Source organism: Antennarius striatus, chromosome 17 (assembly GCF_040054535.1).
Source record: "Antennarius striatus isolate MH-2024 chromosome 17, ASM4005453v1, whole genome shotgun sequence".
Classification (NCBI taxonomy): domain Eukaryota; kingdom Metazoa; phylum Chordata; class Actinopteri; order Lophiiformes; family Antennariidae; genus Antennarius; species Antennarius striatus.
The window spans coordinates 6,066,980-6,084,769 of NC_090792.1; the positions used below are offsets into that span (position 1 = coordinate 6,066,980).

Genomic DNA, 17,790 nt, shown 5'->3' on the forward strand with positions numbered 1-17,790 from the left:
CCAATGGAGGACTAGGAAGAAGAACCTACAACTTCAAAGAAATAAAGCTACAAAATAGCTGTTTTTATACTGGTCTTATCATATTATTTTATGTATTTATCTGCATCTTAAAAGCCAGTCTGTGGAAAATATTGTCTGACGTTAAACCGGCCTGTTGAGCAAAACAGGCTGGGGACTACTGATCATTAGCACTTGTCAAAGTCACAGCCCGTGGTCCAAATGTAGTCTGCCACATTATTGTTTTGTTGCTCCAGAGAGCTTAAATTTTCAAATTTAAATTGTTTATGATTGAATTAAAATAAGTCTATGCTGTATTGAAGCATGCATTGAGCATAAACTACATCTCCCAGAATGCATGTGATTATGGTACAAGCAATGTGCCACTAGAGTGCAGTAGAGAGGCCCCAAAATGTATTGGAAAGAGAACAGTGATGCCAATGGAAGGCAGTGTCAAGAAAGATGGGAACACAAAGATTCAAGCAGGAAAGCCAATATGTCTTATGTGTTATGAGGTGGTGATGGTCAGCAAAGAACACTATTAATGTTTGCATTTTGACACCAAAACAGAGCTAAGTATGCCAAATTTAGCCTCCAAGAAAAAAACAACTTGTCAAAGAATGAAAAGGCAGACAGCAATCGCAGCAGGGTATGTTCAAAAGATGTAGGGCCAAAAACAATGTCAAGATTAAAGCCGGCGTTATTATGGCTGAAGAAATTGAACTTCCAAATTGTTTTGGAGGTTGTATTTTTGAAGCAGTGAGTGCTGAGGGGGTGTGAGCCAATGTGCCCTGACCAGGTATAGTCTTTAAAAAATGTCAGATTGTCAAGAAACACCATGGCAGACTGAGTTAAGAAACTAGCAGGAAATCAGTCAATACAGCTTACCAGACAGACATACACTTGTTTGACTTTTTCGTGATTTGTCGATCAAAGTACAGACAACACGGATACAGTGCAGCTATCCATTTTTAGTAGAAGTATGAAATCAGACCTCGTAGTCTCTGAAGAGCTCTCAGATAGAAGTTGCCATGTATGGAACCACATGGGAAATTTTTGAAGCAGCAGCAAAGTCTGCAAGTAAAAATGAATTACCTTGGAAACGTTGGTGGGACGAACCATTGTGTGGAAGCAAAGCAGGTTTGGTTGCACTAGTGAAGGAAAAAATGCAAAGAATTAACTGTCAAATACCTCTGAAAACTAATCAATGCAGTATCCATCAAGAAACTCTCAGTGGATGGTATATATAATATATACAGTATATTCATATTTTATTGGGAAATTATATATATATATATATATATATATATATATATATATATATATATATATATATATATATATATATATATATATATATATATATATATAAGCTTCCCAATTATTTTACAAGAATTTCATACTTGTAAGTCATGTAGATCAGGAGCTAATTTGTTGATTGACATGCACTTGATCCCCTGCTGTGACACCATGAGTGACCTGAGCTGAACTTACAAGTTTCAAACATTCAGCCTCCGTAGCAGCCTAAATAGTTCATATCTTAACAAGGATTGGAGACACTTCTAAGTGGTACATGAGTTGATTGACACCTCTAGTTAACTATGAATGTCAAAATTATTTCTTATCATGCCTTATGAACAGTCAGAATTGATTAAGTTGTGACAAAACAAGTTGCTGTTGAAATCATTGCAGTGCCATGCTTTTCGCCATCACTGCAGATGGGCGGGAGCTGTAAGTAGTTTCCTGTTGGGCTTGTGGGCTGACACCTTTCACTTCTGCTCTTCGAACGGTCGCCTCGCCGTCAGTGTCCAGGTTTGATCTGTGTCTTAGGCCAGCTCTGGAGATGAGTCTATGCAGTGACGTGTCTGTGGAAGACGTGAGTGATGAGCTGGAGATTTTAGGGTAAGATTAGTCTTTTTATTAATGAATCAATACTTCTATGACAGACTCTTTTCTGACTTCATTTGTTCATATAGAAAACAGTAGAAGGAGTGACTTTTGACTGTCAACTGACACCAATACCTCCAGTCTAAACAACAAATATGATTAAAAAGTTTATTTTCCAATGGCCGAGGAATGTTTAATTATTTATCAAAAATATTTGAAGAACTTGCACAATTTTTTAAAATCAATTGAGGAAAATAGTATGATTTCAAATGTAATTTACTTCAAATTATATTTTGATTAGACTTATATTTATCTATACGGCATCCCAGAATGTGTAAGGTATATTACATTCTGACCGACAGTGCAATCCAGTGCCTATTTGAATTTTATATAAAGAACATAGTCGTGAAATCATTTTGTCAAAATGACTATAAAGAAGTGATAAATGCAGATATTATATGTAAAATATTGTTTTGTAATACTTTAAACCCAAAATTCTGGAATGCAGCTACACATATTTATTCCAGATGATATATATATATGTGTGTGTGTGTGTGTGTGTGTGTGTGTGTGTGTGTGTGTGTGTGTGTGTGTGTGTGTGTGTGTGTGTGTGTGTGTGTGTGTGTGTGTGTGTGTGTGTGTGTGTGTGTGTGTTGTTTTTTTGGTTCTGGGGAGTTGGCTTTCATTTCATGTCTAAGTTTGTTAAAGTTATACATAATATCACTTAGTGATATGTCTTATTTAATTTCAGGCTACCAGTCTATCCAAATTATGTCTAACACTGCTTTTTTTACAACTATAATACAGTATCATTTCAGAATTGCGAATAGAAGTAGGATATCTATTTTTTTAGAATGTCATGAATTCTGCCAAGAAAGGATAGAGGAATGTTGCCCGACCGTGATAAAGTTTATTTGGGTTCTTTATGAAAGGATTAATATTTTTAACTTATAGTTGACTAATTTAGGGGTTCATTTTAATTCCTTTACATGTAAGTCTAGCAAGACTCCAGAGAAAAGCTTAAATATATGCAGGTTCCAGTTCCAGTCAGAATTGGCTTGAAAACTTTGTATAGTTCTGTTGTCAAAAGAATATTATTGGAATGTAATACGTTTTTTGTTTTTGTATTTTGCATGCCAACTGTAGCTAAAGACTCTATATCCACTGGAAACAAGAGAAGAGTGGGCTTCATTGTGCCATTCCACTAACTAAATACACGGCCATTTGTCACCGCCAAGGCTTATGGATCGTTTCCTATTTCTTGTGGTTAGGTGGTACCACTATGACTTGTCTCGCCATGCTGCAGAGGCCCTTCTCCTGTCCAATGGGACAGATGGAAGCTACCTCCTTAGAAACAGCAATGAAGGACCAGGCTGTTTCGCCCTGTCAGTCAGGTCAGTTTGTGTTGTGACAATAACGTATTATGATGATACACTCTATTAACTGAGCTGTATACCCTACATCATTTACCAAGAATCCATGTAAATCCACATAAAATATGAAAATAATCTGGTGTTTTGTATATATAGAGAATTATTTAGGACTGTTAATATGAATGAATTAATGTACATGATTACATTCATTTTTTCTGCCGCTGTATACGCCGTAGTGGGTCATGGGGAGCTGGAGCCTATCTCAGCTGGCATAGGGGACACTCCGGGCACGACGCCAGTGCTCCGAGGAGCCACACACAAAGACAGACAACCATGCACACACACACTCACTCCTACGAGCAATTTGGGACTGGCCAATCAACCTGAAGCGCATGCTTTTGGAGGTGGGAGGAAGCCGGAGAACCCGGAGAGAGCCCACACAGACACAGGGAGAACATGCAAACTCTGCACAGAGTGGGACTTAAACCCAGAACCGTCGTGTTGTGTGGCGACAGCACTACCCACTGCGCCACCATGCCGCCCTACATAATTACAGTAATATGTAAATTAAGCCCACTTTCTTTTTTTATTTCAATTTAATGTCACAAAAATATGGCCTTTATTTCCTTTGTGCACTCCGTAGTGAAAGATTGAGGCCACCCAAACCAATCACTGACCAGCAAGGCTTAACCTAACCAATCATAATCCACAAATGCAGAAATTACTATCCAATCAGAGACCAAGTACAATGGGCTATAACGCCTGTAGTGCTGAATGGATGAATGAAAGTTTAGCTTAAAATACTTCCAAAAGAGATGTGCATATCATTACTGTGTAGAGCTTGGTTTTTCTAATGAGAAGCACAAGTCAGAAACACACCATGTTCAAGAGGGTAGTACGATCTCATTTTTATCTATGTCAAAAAAAGCAGGAACTACATAATTCATCAGAATCTATTTTTGTATAAAACGCCACACACACACACACACACACACACACACACACACACACACACACGCAGACACACACATGACTTACAGAATGTTAAGGTTGCAGGTCTCCGAGCAGCTATACTGAGAAGGAAACAAGGTACAGTACATTTAGGTTGTGTATGCAGGAGATAGTTATGTTAGTTGTGTTGTAATTCTAATAATGAGGCAAGGAATCAGGTTGTCTGCTTAATTTCAACAGCAGTTACACACATACTGAACCACAAGGAAAACTGCATACACGCCAGTTAACCCCGTACAGAACAGAGATGACCATCTGTCCAGCTGCTGTAGAGAGAATGGGGAAAATCGTCAAGTGATTCAAAAGTGAAACGTGTCCATTCAAAATGAAGGACACCAATGCTGCTCAGGTGATACGTAGCACTTTAGCCACTGCTGAGAAAGAAAAAAAAAGCATTCTGCCAATGGAGATTGGACAGACATTCAAATATTACCAGAGTTTATCACTAGCTATCATTTGTTGATGACAGGTGGTGATTTGATAAGTGGATAATTGGGTACTTTAACTTACCATAGTGGGAAAGCGCTTGTGACATAAAAAATATTGATGGATGGTCAATATTGTTGTCCTAACATAGGCTTAGCTTCTTTTAGCCTACTGAATTACGTGTTGACTGATTGGCTATCTTCTCTCATTTACACAATATCTGAAATTGATTCACTTGACGTCCATTCCTGACTAAATTTTCATTTCTTCTGGCATTTTAAAAGGAACTGCAGCATTTACTATGGATACTTAACATAAGAAATGATGTTATTACTAGACAAAGACAAAGAGCTTTATTTGTCATTATACAGGGATGGTACAATGAAATTGAAAGGCCAGATGGAAATTGGCCTAGAGCCGCTGCACCCTGGGTGCGCCGACACTACGGGCCAACATGACCTAATATTCCTTAGATGCATGTTTTTCCTGATGTTTTTCCTAATGTATGCAAATATGAGAAAAAATTAAAGGTCCCCGGTCTGTCTCTACTTGGATATACTTTGTAGTCACCAGATTGCACTTGGTCCATGTTTTGGTGTTTTTTTATGTATGGATGTCACAAGCCTCAGTAACAACTGAGCACAACTGACACTATCAGCTCACTGAGATTTACTGTATTTTTGGGAACAATTTAAGTGAACAACATTAACTGCAATATTTATCATTTAACACACAGGGCAAAGGACTCTGTCAAACATTTTCATGTGACAAGAAAAGACAACAGCTATGTGTTTGGGTTCAACAAGTTTTCAACTCTTCAGGACTTCATCAACCACTTTGCTAACCAGCCTCTGGTGGGCAGTGACACAGGTATAAAGGATATTACATCTTCACTAACGAGCATAATGTCATCAGCTTAAAAAGGAAAACAACGTATGGTTGGTTTCACAGCAAAGGTGCCTCAGGTTACTTTCATAACACAAACTGTAAAGGCGTTTGTGTTTGCTAGATTATTTCTCTGTTGTAATAATGCTTCTTAGAGATAAATCTTATATAGTAGGAAAGCCTGTTTATTACCCTTTCAAATGGTGCCACACATGTAAGGAACATGAAGATCTAAATTAAGGTCCCCATACAGATTTTCTCTGGCCAGACAATCTAGAACAGACTGCACACAGTCAGTCTTCTCTCTCATAGGGCTGCCAGGAGGCCTACCATGGCTGTCCTTCACCCTCAACTCAGTCTGCACTGGTATCGACAGTCTGTCCTAGAACCTGAACACGGAGAGCAGGGGTGTTAAAGTCAAATACACGGAGGGCCAAAAAAGCAAATTTGCTACAAGCCGATGGCCAGACTGGTTCAATGTTTATCAAAGCATATTGAAATGAACATAGCCTATTGAACCAAGACTTAACACAGTTTATATTATTTAATGATTAAACAAATAAAGCAATATTTTCTTACGGCTTCAAGGGGAAGCCTTTTCAACAGGCAAACAGCAAAAGTAAATGTTCTTTAAAAACAAAATATTAAAAAATATACAAACACAAAAAATTTAAAAAATGTTCTATTGGTGAAATTAAAAAAAATCAAATCAGTTGCATCAGCAGAAGACACAAAGGTGAGCTGACAGCGGGAGGTGTCAGCTCACCTCCCGAGCACTGCCAAGGCGCCTTGGAGCAAGGCACCCTTGAGCAAGGCGCTGTCCCCCCTACAAGCTGGTCATTAGGGCGCACCAAGAAGGAGCTGCCCGCCACTCTACAGCCCACTGCATGCTTACAGGCCCCTTGTGTGGGTGCGTATTACAGTACCAGTACACAACATATACTGTATATGCATGTGTGATTGACTAACAGTACTAACTAGAGTGTGCTATTACTTTCCCTTCAGGGATTATTGCAGTATATAAAATAAAATAAACAAAATGTTTCACTACGTAATGAAACAATTGTCTGATCTCCACTTTGCCGTACTAAACAGGAACTCTCCTGGTGCTGAGGAGTCCTTACCCGTGGCGCGTTGAAGAGCCGTCCATCTATGAGTCAGTACGAGTTCACACGGCCATGCAGACAGGCCGCACAGAGAACGATCTGGTTGCCACTGCACAATCGGTATGACTATAACTGTCCTGAAATTATAATATATGTATGTATGTATGACTATGACTGCACTGAAATTATAGAACTTTGAGGAAAAAATATCAAATATCATATAAAATTCATACTTAAAAGAAAACAAGGTGTTATTATTTTAATTTTATTATTATTTTTGAATAAATGTTCTACAAATGCTACCATTTGAAAAATCCAATCATTGCCTAGTATTACAATATTGGATAATCCAGAATCAGTTTGGGGTTTTTTTTTAGCAGTGGGTACATCTCTGTCCTATGATTAAATCAATATAAAACTTGTATGTTCTCATCTGACACTGGCTGAAAAGCAGGAACAGCCTTGCTAATTTCACAGCCAGTGACCCCAGTTTACAAGTATACAGTGGTATGTTCACAATCTTTGCTTACCACTTCAACACTATGATCCCATGTGTCAATGGTCATAATATTGCATTCAGTGGGTGCATCTGCAGTCGTCTAAAAATAAGAATGTGTACTCGGGGATATAGCTACACTAATTTACACTATTTATTTATTATTATTATTTATTTACACTAATAATATATTTACACTAATGTAGCCGCAAGAAGACACAAGCCAGTGTCTTAATGTGCTGGTCCCAAGACCAAATAAATACAGAGGGTTGTGTCAGGAAGGGCATCTGACATAAAACTTTGCCAAATCAAACATGCATTCAAACCTATGACTTCCATACCGAATCAGTTGAGGCCCGGGTTAACAACAACCGCCATCGGTGGTGTTGATCGACAGGATGCCGGTGGAAATTGGACTACTGTTGGTCGATGAAGGAGGAGAGGAGGAAAGTGTGTCCGTAGGAAGAGAAAGAAGAGGAACTCCAAGAATATAGGACTGAGAGTAGGGACGTTGAATGTTGGAACTATGACAGGAAAAGGTAGAGAGTTGGTTGACATGATGCAGAGAAGGAAGGTAGACATACTGTGTGTCCAGGAGACCAGGTGGAAAGGTAGCAAGGCTAGAAGTTTAGGAGCAGGTTTCAAGTTGTTCTATCATGGTGAAGATAGGAATAGAAATAGAGTAGGAGTTATCTTGAAGGAGTTTGTTAGGAATGTCCTGGAGGTAAAAAGAGTGTCAGATAGAGTGATGAGTCTGAAGCTAGAAATCGAAGGTGTGATGTTCAATGTTGTTAGTGGGTATGCTCCACAGGTAGGATGTCAGCTGGAGGAGAAGGAGAAATTCTGGATGGATTTTGATGAAGTGATGCAGAGCATACCTAGAAGTGAGAAAGTTGTCATTGGTACAAACTTCAATGGATATGTTGGTGCAGGAAACAGAGGTGATGAGGAGGTGATGGGCAGGTTTGGTATCCAGGAGAGGAATGCAGAAGGACAGGTGGTGGTTGACTTTGCAAAAAGTATGAAAATGACTGTAGTGAATACTTTCTTCCAGAAGAGGCAGGAACATAGGGTGACCTATAAGAGTGGAGGTAGGAGCACACAGGTAGACTACACCTTGTGTAGAAGGTGTAACCTGAAGGAGATCAGTGATTGCAAAGTAGTGGTAGGCGAGAGTGTAGCCAAACAGCATAGAATGGTGGTGTGTAGGATGACTCTGGTAGTGAGAAAGATGAAGCGGACAAAAACAGAGCAGGGGACAAAATGGTGGAAGCTGAAAAAGGAAGAGTTTTGCATGACTTTTCGGAGGGGTTAAGACAGGCTCTGGGTGGTCAGGATGTGTTTCCAGATGACTGGACAATTACAGCGAATGGAAGCAGGAAGACAGGTAGGAGAGTACTCATTGTGTCATCTGGAAGGAAAGTACATAAGGAGACTTGGTGGTGGAATGAGGAAGTACAGGAGTGTATACAGAGAAAGAGGTTAGCTAAGAAGAAGTGGGACACTGAGAGAACTGAGGAGAGTAGACAGGCGTACAGGGAGATGCAGCGTAAAGTGAAGGTAGAGGTAGCAAAGGCCAAACAAGGGGCTTATGATGACTTGTATGCTAGGTTGGACAGTAAGGAGGAAGAGACTGATATACAGTATACAGGTTGGCAAGACAGAGAGATAGAGATGGGAAGGACGTGCAGCAGGTTAGGGTGATTAAGGATAGGGATGGAAGTCTATTTGACAGGTGCCAGTAATGTGTTGGGAAGATGGGAAGAATACTTGGAACGTGGAAAATGAGCGAGAACAAAGACTAGAAGAGGTGGCTGTTGTGGACCAGGAAGTACCAAAGATTAGTCAGGATGAAGTGAGGAGGGCATTGGAGAGGATGAAGAGTGGAAAGGTAGTCGGTCCTGATGATATACCTGTAGAGGTTTGGAAGTGTCTAGGACAGGTGGCAGTAGAGTTTCTGACTGGGTTGTTCAACAGGATCTTAGATAGTGAGAAGATGCCTGAGGAATGGAGGAGAAGTGTGCTGGTGCCCATTTTTAAGAACAAGGGAGATGTGCAGAGTTGTGGCAACTACAGAGGATTAAGCTGATGAGCCATACAATGAAGTTATGGGAAAGAGTAGTGGAAGTTAAACTAAGGGCAGAAGTGAACATTTATGAGCAGCAGTATGGTCTTATGCCAAAAAAGAGTACTACAGATGCAGTATTTGCTTTGAGGATGTTGATAGAGAAGTAAAGAGAAGGCCAAACGAAGCTGCATTGTGTTTTTGTAGATCTGGAGAAAGCTTGTGACAGGGTGCCCAGAGAGGAACTGTGGTATTGTATGAAGAAGTCTGGAGTGGCAGAGAAGTATATTAGAGCGGTGCAGGACATGTATAAGGACTCTAAGACAGTCGTGAGGTGTGCTGTAGGTGTGACAGAGGAGTTCAAGGTGGAGGTGGGTCTTTATCAGGGTTCAGCTTTGAGCCCCTGTCGGTGATGGACAGGCTGACAGACGAGGTTAGACAGGAATATCCATGGACTATGATGTTTGCAGATGACATTGTGATCTGCGGTGAGAGCAAGGAATAGGTGAAGAAGTTAGAGAGGTGGGGGTTTGTCTTGGAAAGGAGAGGAATGAAGGTTAGCCGCAGTAAGACAGAGTACATGTGTGTGAATGAGAGGGACCGAAGTGGAAGAGTGAGGTTACAGGGAAAAGAGATCAAGAAGGTGGATGATTTTAAGTGCTTAGAATCAACAGTCCAGAGCAATGGAGACTGTGGAAAAGAGGTGAAGAAGTGTGTACAGGCAGGATGGAACGGTTGGAGAAAAGTTTCAGGTGTGATGTGTGACAGAAGAGTTTCATCTAAATTGAAAGGAAAGGTGTACAAAACTGTGGTGAGACCAGCGATGTTGTTTGGTCTACGGGCAGTGTCACTGAAGAAAAGACAGAAGACAAAGCTGGAGGTAGCAGAGATGAAATTCTGAGGTTCTCTTCGGGAATGACCAAGATGGATAGGATAAGGAATGAGTACATCAGAGGGACAGCATATGTTAGAGGTTTTGGAGATAAAGTCAGAAAGGCCAGATGGAGATGGTTTCAACGTGTCCAGAGGAGAGATAGTGACTATATTGGTAGAAGGATGCTGAGTTTTAAACTGCCAGGCAGGAGGCCTAGAGAAAGACCAAAGAGGTTTATGGATGTGGTGAAAGAGGACATGAAGGTAGTTAGTGTGAATGAAGAAAATGCAGAAGACAGGGCTGTGGTGACCCCTGAATGGAAAAGCCCGAAGATGACTCTGGAATATATTTACCTTTATCAAAATATATATTTTATATTTCCACAAACTGGAAAATAAACACAAATCTCACAAATAAATAAACAAACAAATAAAGAAATAAAATAAAAATAAATAGATAAATCCTGAATAAAATCTAATATACTTGTTACTTGTAACTCTTTATGAATAAGTTAACCTCAGACAGACAGATAGACAGACAGACAGACAGACAGACAGACAGACAGACAGACAGACAGACAGACAGACAGACAGACAGACAGACAGACAGACAGACAGACAGACAGACAGACAGACACCAGGAAAAAACAAAACAGAACATGCCACAAGACATACACTACACTAACAGACACATGTAGCATTAACAGTGCATATACTAAAAAAATAAAAATAAAAATATAAACAGTATAAAATTAAAATATAAACAGTATAAAATAAAATAAAATTAAATACATTTAACCACGTGATGACCTCACCACCACCCTACCCCCCGCTCTCCCTGAGTGAGTCATTGTACCCCCTGATGGCATGGGGCACGAAGGAGGACCTCAGCCTCTCTGTGGAGGTGCTGTGTGACAGCAGTCTGTCGCTGAAGGTGCTCCTCTGCCGGGAGAAGGTGGTGTGCAGGGGGTGGCTGGTGTTGTTCATGATGGCCCTGAATTTAGACATGGTCCTGCTTCCCAGAACTGTCTCCACAGAGTCCAGGCTCAGCCCGACCACTGAGCCCGCTCTGTGGACGAGTCTGTTAAGACGGTCCATATCTCTTTTCCTGGCCCCACCACCCCAACACACAATGGCGTATGACAGCACATTGGAGACTACGGACTGAAAGGGAGTTTAGGACAGATGTTGAAGGAGGCCAGCCTCCTCAGGAAGTACATCCTGCTCTGCCCCTTCTTGTACACACAGTCCGATAAACGATAAAGTGTTTCATTTCAGTATTGATCACACAGTTAAAGAGTTCTGGTAATTCTCATTTCAGGCATTTTCGGGGACTTCTTTACTTAGTTTATTAAGGACAAATTAGCTTAAAACAAGTAAAATACTCTAACTCAAAAGCTGCCTCTAAGAAGAATGTATTAAAAAGAAAAAAAATGTTGATATGACCTCTATTTAGAGAAATCATTTCTTTTCAGCTGGGAACAAAGGAAGGCTATCTGGTGAAACAAGGAGGAATTGTGAAGGTCAGAGCTGGTCCCATTTCTCTAACAAATCAGTTAGGATGGGTTTTTTTCCAGTTGTGACTGCAGTTTAATTTTCCTGTAAAGCTAAATCTACTGTTAGTGGAGTACTTAAGTCTCTCATTTCAAAATGTCAATATTTAAAAACACATCCACTGCAGAACTGGAAGCAGAGGTGGTTCACGCTCAACAGATATGAACTGAAATACTTCAAAGACAAAATGGTAAGTCGCTCCTCAATTTCAATGCTAACTTCCCTTTATTTAATGAAACTGTGAGTGGAAAGCATAGCAGTTGATTAAGAAGCTGAATTTGTTCATCATCTGCTATATTAAAGTCTGTGATGCCTCTTTTGCAGGGCGACGAGCCCATTCGAACTCTGGATCTGAGAAGCTGCTCAGCAGTCCAGTTTGACTACTCCCAGGACAGAGTCAACTGTTTCTGGTAGGTGGAGGTTACATAGTCAGCAGTTTGCACCATAAGGGATTTCAGATGGGTGTAAAAAGAAAAAGTCAGTCATTGATAGGTTCTGACAAAAATACTTTTCTGATCTTTAGATTTTTACTTTTCTAATCTGTATTTTTGACAAATTATGTTTACCACAAATGATACAAAATGTATCTTTTGCTCCTTACAAATTATTAATTTGCTAATTTTTATTTGTGTATCCATTTCTGTAATTTGATGTTCAATTTGGCCATCAATGAGTGTAAAATTAATTTCAAGAGTATATTAGAACATATACTTTAAAGTATTTTCTATTACCGTTTTTAAATGTAGGTACATGAGTTTTTTCTGTTATATAACAAGAATTTTATCATGTTAATTTTCTTGTATTTTTGAAAATGTTGAACTACATCCCAAGGGTGTCTCATACACCACGGTATATAGGGGAGAGCAGGGTAATTAGAGTCCTCTGTTTCTAGTTATTCATAGATAAAATTGGTCATGTGGCATTGTTAATTCATTTTATGTTAACTTTGATAGTGGATGGACTATCAAATAAATTGGAAACATATTGAATATTTTTTTTTTTAAATGGAAATGAAAGTAAATATTTACTTATTCTTGGGGTCAGTTTCAGTTCTGACAGAAAGTCTCATGTGCTCACACTTTTGAGGGCAATTGAGGATGCACCAGCGCCGACGCTAGCATCAGGGGTTGCCTCCGATACTGGGCTTGTGTACTTGTACCCATAAAAGTACGCCAGTACTACTGCATACAGTACCACCTTACCACACATTTATGTCATATCAGTTCAGCGGGTAGCTGGGGGAGGTGTAATGCCAGCAGTGTGTCTATATTATAAGACAACCTACAGTTAGTTAAGCAGAGCTGAACATTGTTCATGCTATTTTTCAGTGTTGAGAGGAGGGGTGAAAAGTAACTCCTTTAACATCAACATATTGCAGAGTTCAATGTGTTTGCTAATGCTAGCAGCAGAAAGCAGCAGCAACCAAAGAAAACCACCTATACTCTTTTGTACCTTGTAATACTGACAGGATTATCATAATAATTCATATTTATGCTTTTATTGGTTTTCTGTTGCTATTTTGCAGAGCTGTGTTGTATAATTGATTTTTCACAGTGAGACAGACAGTAAGGAAAATCTGACGGAAATGGTATTTGTTTTCAAAATCATTTTTGAAACTGTCATGCTATTATGAAGCACTGGTTTGTACAGGTATGTATGCATAAAATGCAAATATGAAAAAAAAATGCACTCTGATAATAACCACATTGCCAAAGTGAACCTAAATATTGCAGCCCTTTGAGATTTTGAAGGTAATCCACCCTTTTGAACAAGCTTTGACAGCAGATGAAACATGTTCTGAATGTTATTCAGCCATTGGTGGCATATCATCACATAATCTCCTGTTGCATACGTAAGTCACCCAAAAAAGAACAGCGAAATGTGGGAACAAGTGGATATCATGTTGAAACTGATCAATCCTTGATAGTGTGAATGAAAACATTCATGATGTAAGTAAGGAATCATGTGTTTACAAGTAAACAAAATATAATCTAAGCAACTACACACAGAAAGTATTAAATTATATTCTGTAGTGAAGAGATATGATTATGAAATGTAGAAATAAATATAAATAACATCACCTATCTAAGGAATAGGCAGTCCAAACTCATTTTATAGTTGCCCATGTACATCCCCATGGCAGGAAACTCTGATATGTGTTGATTTGAATGGGGAAGTGTGAGCAGTAAACAACGGATGGAAATGGTGCACAGAAGGGGAAGTTAACTGAGACAGAGGCAGCTGAACCGAAAGGGCAGCCTGCATGCCACTGTTTTCAACCTATATGTCACAGTATGCAGCCTGACCGTCACAGTATTCAGCCTGTATGTCACAGTATTCAGCCTGTATGTCACTGTATTCAGCCTTTATGTCACTGGATTCAGCAGTATTCAGTGCTTAAAGTCAAAGAGGAGCTGACACCTCCCAGCTCAGCTCACACTTCAAGGTGGCCAGGCGGGAGCGGGAATCAAACTGCCAATCTTGTGTTCATTGGACGACCCGCTCTACCATTGAACCACTGCAATCAAACAATAACAACAGGTTTGCTAGCAGGTTGAGATAGTAACAGACCTGTCCAACACCTTGTTACAAAATAAAACTACAACTGAACCATGGGGACGCTTTATGTATCAAGAGAAATAATATGTACATTTTTTAGAGACAACAACAAACACAAAGAACACCTTCAAATACCTGTAGGTTGTGGCAGTTCAGTTGTGTTTCTGTCCACAGAGGATCAAAATGAAACTCACACCGTTGACTCTCTTTTTTGTCTGACAAGACTCATCAGACATGTTCATGTGTGGGAGCCCTTCCTTCAAACACAGAGCACCATCATTCTGTTAAGGATGCCATTACTTCACAAATATCCCACTTTTTCATAGCAATTAGTTGTAAGCTGATAAATGAATCAGTGTTTCATATTTATTTATATATTTATATTTAACATGTAACTAATTTCAAGTGATAGCATTTGTCACCCATTTCTTGTTGTACAGCTGGTCAACAGTTACCCTTGTGTCTCTTTTACACGGACGGCGTCAGCCTGTCTCGTTTTTCTTTACGCAGCAGCTGTGATATTCTAGCTAGTCACCATAGTGATGCCCCTTAAACATACCATAACTTCATTTACAAAGTGACACATATCACCTCCTCATTGACCATAGCATAATGTTCCATGCTATCTTAATAAAATACTACTACAAACTATTATGTACAGTATGTAATACAATCTAGAACAACTGCTTTTAGTATATGCATGTGGACATTTAAAAAGTTGGGCCTGGTTTTTTCTTCACGCTAATGCACAGCTGAGATGATTCTCTGACCAATCAGTAGTGGACAATGTCTCCACAACTCCATTTGGCTTGCATTGACCAGCTTGGAACCAGGTCAGAGGTGAAGAAAAATGAAATGAAATGAAATGAGCTTTATTAATCCCCCACAGAGGAAATTATTTGTCCACGCTAGCACACATCAGCTGTTGTTAATCACATACAATATAAATGTTGATACAGGCCTGTAATGCACACACACACACACACACACACACACACACACACACACACACACACACACACACACACACACACACACACAAAAGGGGCCTGTGGACAGAAAAAGGAGGGGGGAAGTAGAGTTCCTTCATGGTGCACCTAAATCAGCAACTTGTAAGGAGATGGTGTCTTGTTTAAGGGCACATCGGCAGTGCTCAGGAGGTGAACTGGTACCTCCAATTGCCTGTTCACACTCCAAATGTTTTATTCCACACTGGTTTTAAACTGGCCACCCTCCGGTCCCCAGCTCAAGACTTAGTGGACTGAGTTTCTGACGCCCCAAACAAAACCAGGTACCACCTTAGCGAGGGTGAAATGAAAATGTTTGGTGGAGCTCTCTGCCTCAGTGAAGAATGTTTGCATCATTCCTGGGCATGAAAGGAGTTACAGAATTTAAGTGGCCCATGTTAAAAAAAAAGATGCTATGAGGTTTTTATATGCACACAAATGAGATTAGATAATATACCATGCTTCCTCTCTCACACAATCTCCAATCACCATGTGTCCACAGCCTGGTGTTTCCTGAGAGAACATTTTATCTTTGTGCAAAGACGGGTGTAGAAGCCGATGAGTGGATCAAGATCCTGAGGTGGAAAATGGTAAGTTTGTTGAAACTGATAGCCTGGCAGGAAGTGAGATTATTTTTATTTTTGTTCAGTCTATCACTTCTGAAAGGCCTCCACTTTTCACGTCCGTGTCATCTAGCAAACATTCTTTTTCACCAAACATTATTAATAGTGAATGTCACTGACATTACCTGTGCATGACTTAATAATTTGACAAATGCATATTTTCATTTTAAGACACAGTTAAAAAAAAATCTTTTTTCATGGAGGTGGAGCTTTGGGTCAGGTGTTCAGCCAGTCGACATACACTTGCATCACTGGCAGCTGTTTTGAAGTAACTTCCTTTAAGGAATAACTTCCTTAAAACCGGCCACTGTGAACTGAAATTTGTCCTAGTTCTTAAACTGCACATGCAATAAAAAGAAACAAAGCCTTAGAAATCTGAAAAGGTTATTTTGGTCTGAAAATGTGAGAACAGCTGTAATACAAAAAAATAACCACATATTCACATTTTTAGGCTTAATTGTAATGCAGGCAGTGACCTGAAATAACCAAATCTCCTGTGCTTTTGAGGAGCTAACGTTTCTTCTTTCTAACTGTTTGATGGCAAAGATTTGGGTATTGAACATCTCTCCATCTTTGGTGAGTGATTGAGCCTCTCTCCAGGGTTCCTAATTAATGTGATAAGTGAATGCCTTACCTGTAGAATGTTCCAGTTAGGAGTAAGTTATTCCACAATACTTCTGGTGTTTTGTTACCACATGCCTCAGCGTTTTAGTTGTTTTGCACAATACAACTTCAGATTTATTGTGGGTATATTTCCTCGAATCTCTGAGCAGCACTCATCTTTTTGTTGCTGCGTATTAACTCTTCCTTACACCATCCTGTGACCGCATTACATTTCAAAATGAAAGGTTTTTTTTTTTCAGTGCAGTCAATGTTGTGCTCATTTATCACAATGTAACCTAATTTTTAACAACACTCCTTGTTTCCAGACACAGATAAAAAAGGGTCGATGACTGCTGTTAGTAAAGACTCTGGAGATGGAAAGCATCCTCATAGATGTCAGCTGGATGAACAACAAAGACAGCGGGACTGCTCAAATACGAGAAGGAAACTCAAGACTAAAAAGGGACAGAATTGTCTTACCCTACCATAACACCAGTCACATCAACAATGTCAATAATGTTGCTGTGAAACCTTGAGTCCAAGGCCTTCATGAGGATGTTACTGTATGAACACCCCACACCTTGACAGCAGCACTGTCCATTGCTACACTGTAAAATCATTCAGGAGCGGGTGTATGAATGTGACAGTCTGACCTGTCCCAAACATGAAATCTGATGAAGTGTCCGCCGGATGTGTTGGAACAAATCCAATTTTTAAAAAATCCATTACTGTGCACCAAAGGAAATGTGTGTCAACACTCCAAAGCCCCCCGTGGAGGACTTCTCATCACACTTGATGGGTGGTGGGGGATGTCTTGGGATGAGGGAGACAGAGACGATACTAGAAAGGCATTTCAGCAGTGTGTTCATTTAGTAGGACGATGTTTCATTCCCAGAGGCCCCTCTCAACACTTAAAATTAATTTTAATGACAAAGCAGTTCTTTCCATGTTTGACATGATTTAAGTTATTCGAAAGGCATTGTCAGAGTTCCTGACATCAAAACCAGCAACATATTAGACATCCCTAATTTACAGCAAACATTGTAGTTTGCTGTAAATTAGGATCTAAATAAACCGTACTGTGTTCATAGTAATTAAGGAAAGCATTTGGTTTCCTCATGTGACTGAAACATTTCGCAGGCTTGGATCCTGGAACTGTTTTCTAGTGTTACTGATTGAAAATTAGGATAAAAAGATCAGTAGTTTTTGAAATGTGGTGCAGTGGTGGGGTCAGATTGTTGGCCTTTGTGAGGAATACATAATCTACATTGTGAATGTAACACCCCCCCACCCCCACCCACACAAAACCTTGCAGCACAGGATGA

At 39.7% G+C, this 17,790-nt stretch overlaps 1 protein-coding gene across 2 annotated transcripts; it reads left to right on the forward strand.

Annotated features, from left to right (window-relative positions):
* Positions 1-1,524: 1,524 nt before the first annotated feature.
* dapp1 (dual adaptor of phosphotyrosine and 3-phosphoinositides) lies at positions 1,525-17,727 on the forward strand. 2 transcript variants are annotated; one of them, XM_068338115.1, is made up of 9 exons: positions 1,525-1,899; positions 3,031-3,278; positions 5,431-5,564; positions 6,675-6,805; positions 11,595-11,642; positions 11,801-11,863; positions 11,998-12,083; positions 15,742-15,829; positions 16,792-17,727. In XM_068338115.1, the coding sequence occupies exons 2-9, from the start codon at positions 3,127-3,129 to the stop codon at positions 16,813-16,815; spliced, it is 726 nt and encodes a 241-aa protein (XP_068194216.1). In that variant the 5' UTR covers positions 1,525-1,899; positions 3,031-3,126; the 3' UTR covers positions 16,816-17,727. The 2 variants fall into 2 exon arrangements, with proteins under 2 accessions (XP_068194216.1, XP_068194215.1); XM_068338114.1 differs by having other exon boundaries at positions 1,528-1,899; positions 3,156-3,278.
* The last annotated feature ends 63 nt before the right edge of the window (positions 17,728-17,790 follow it).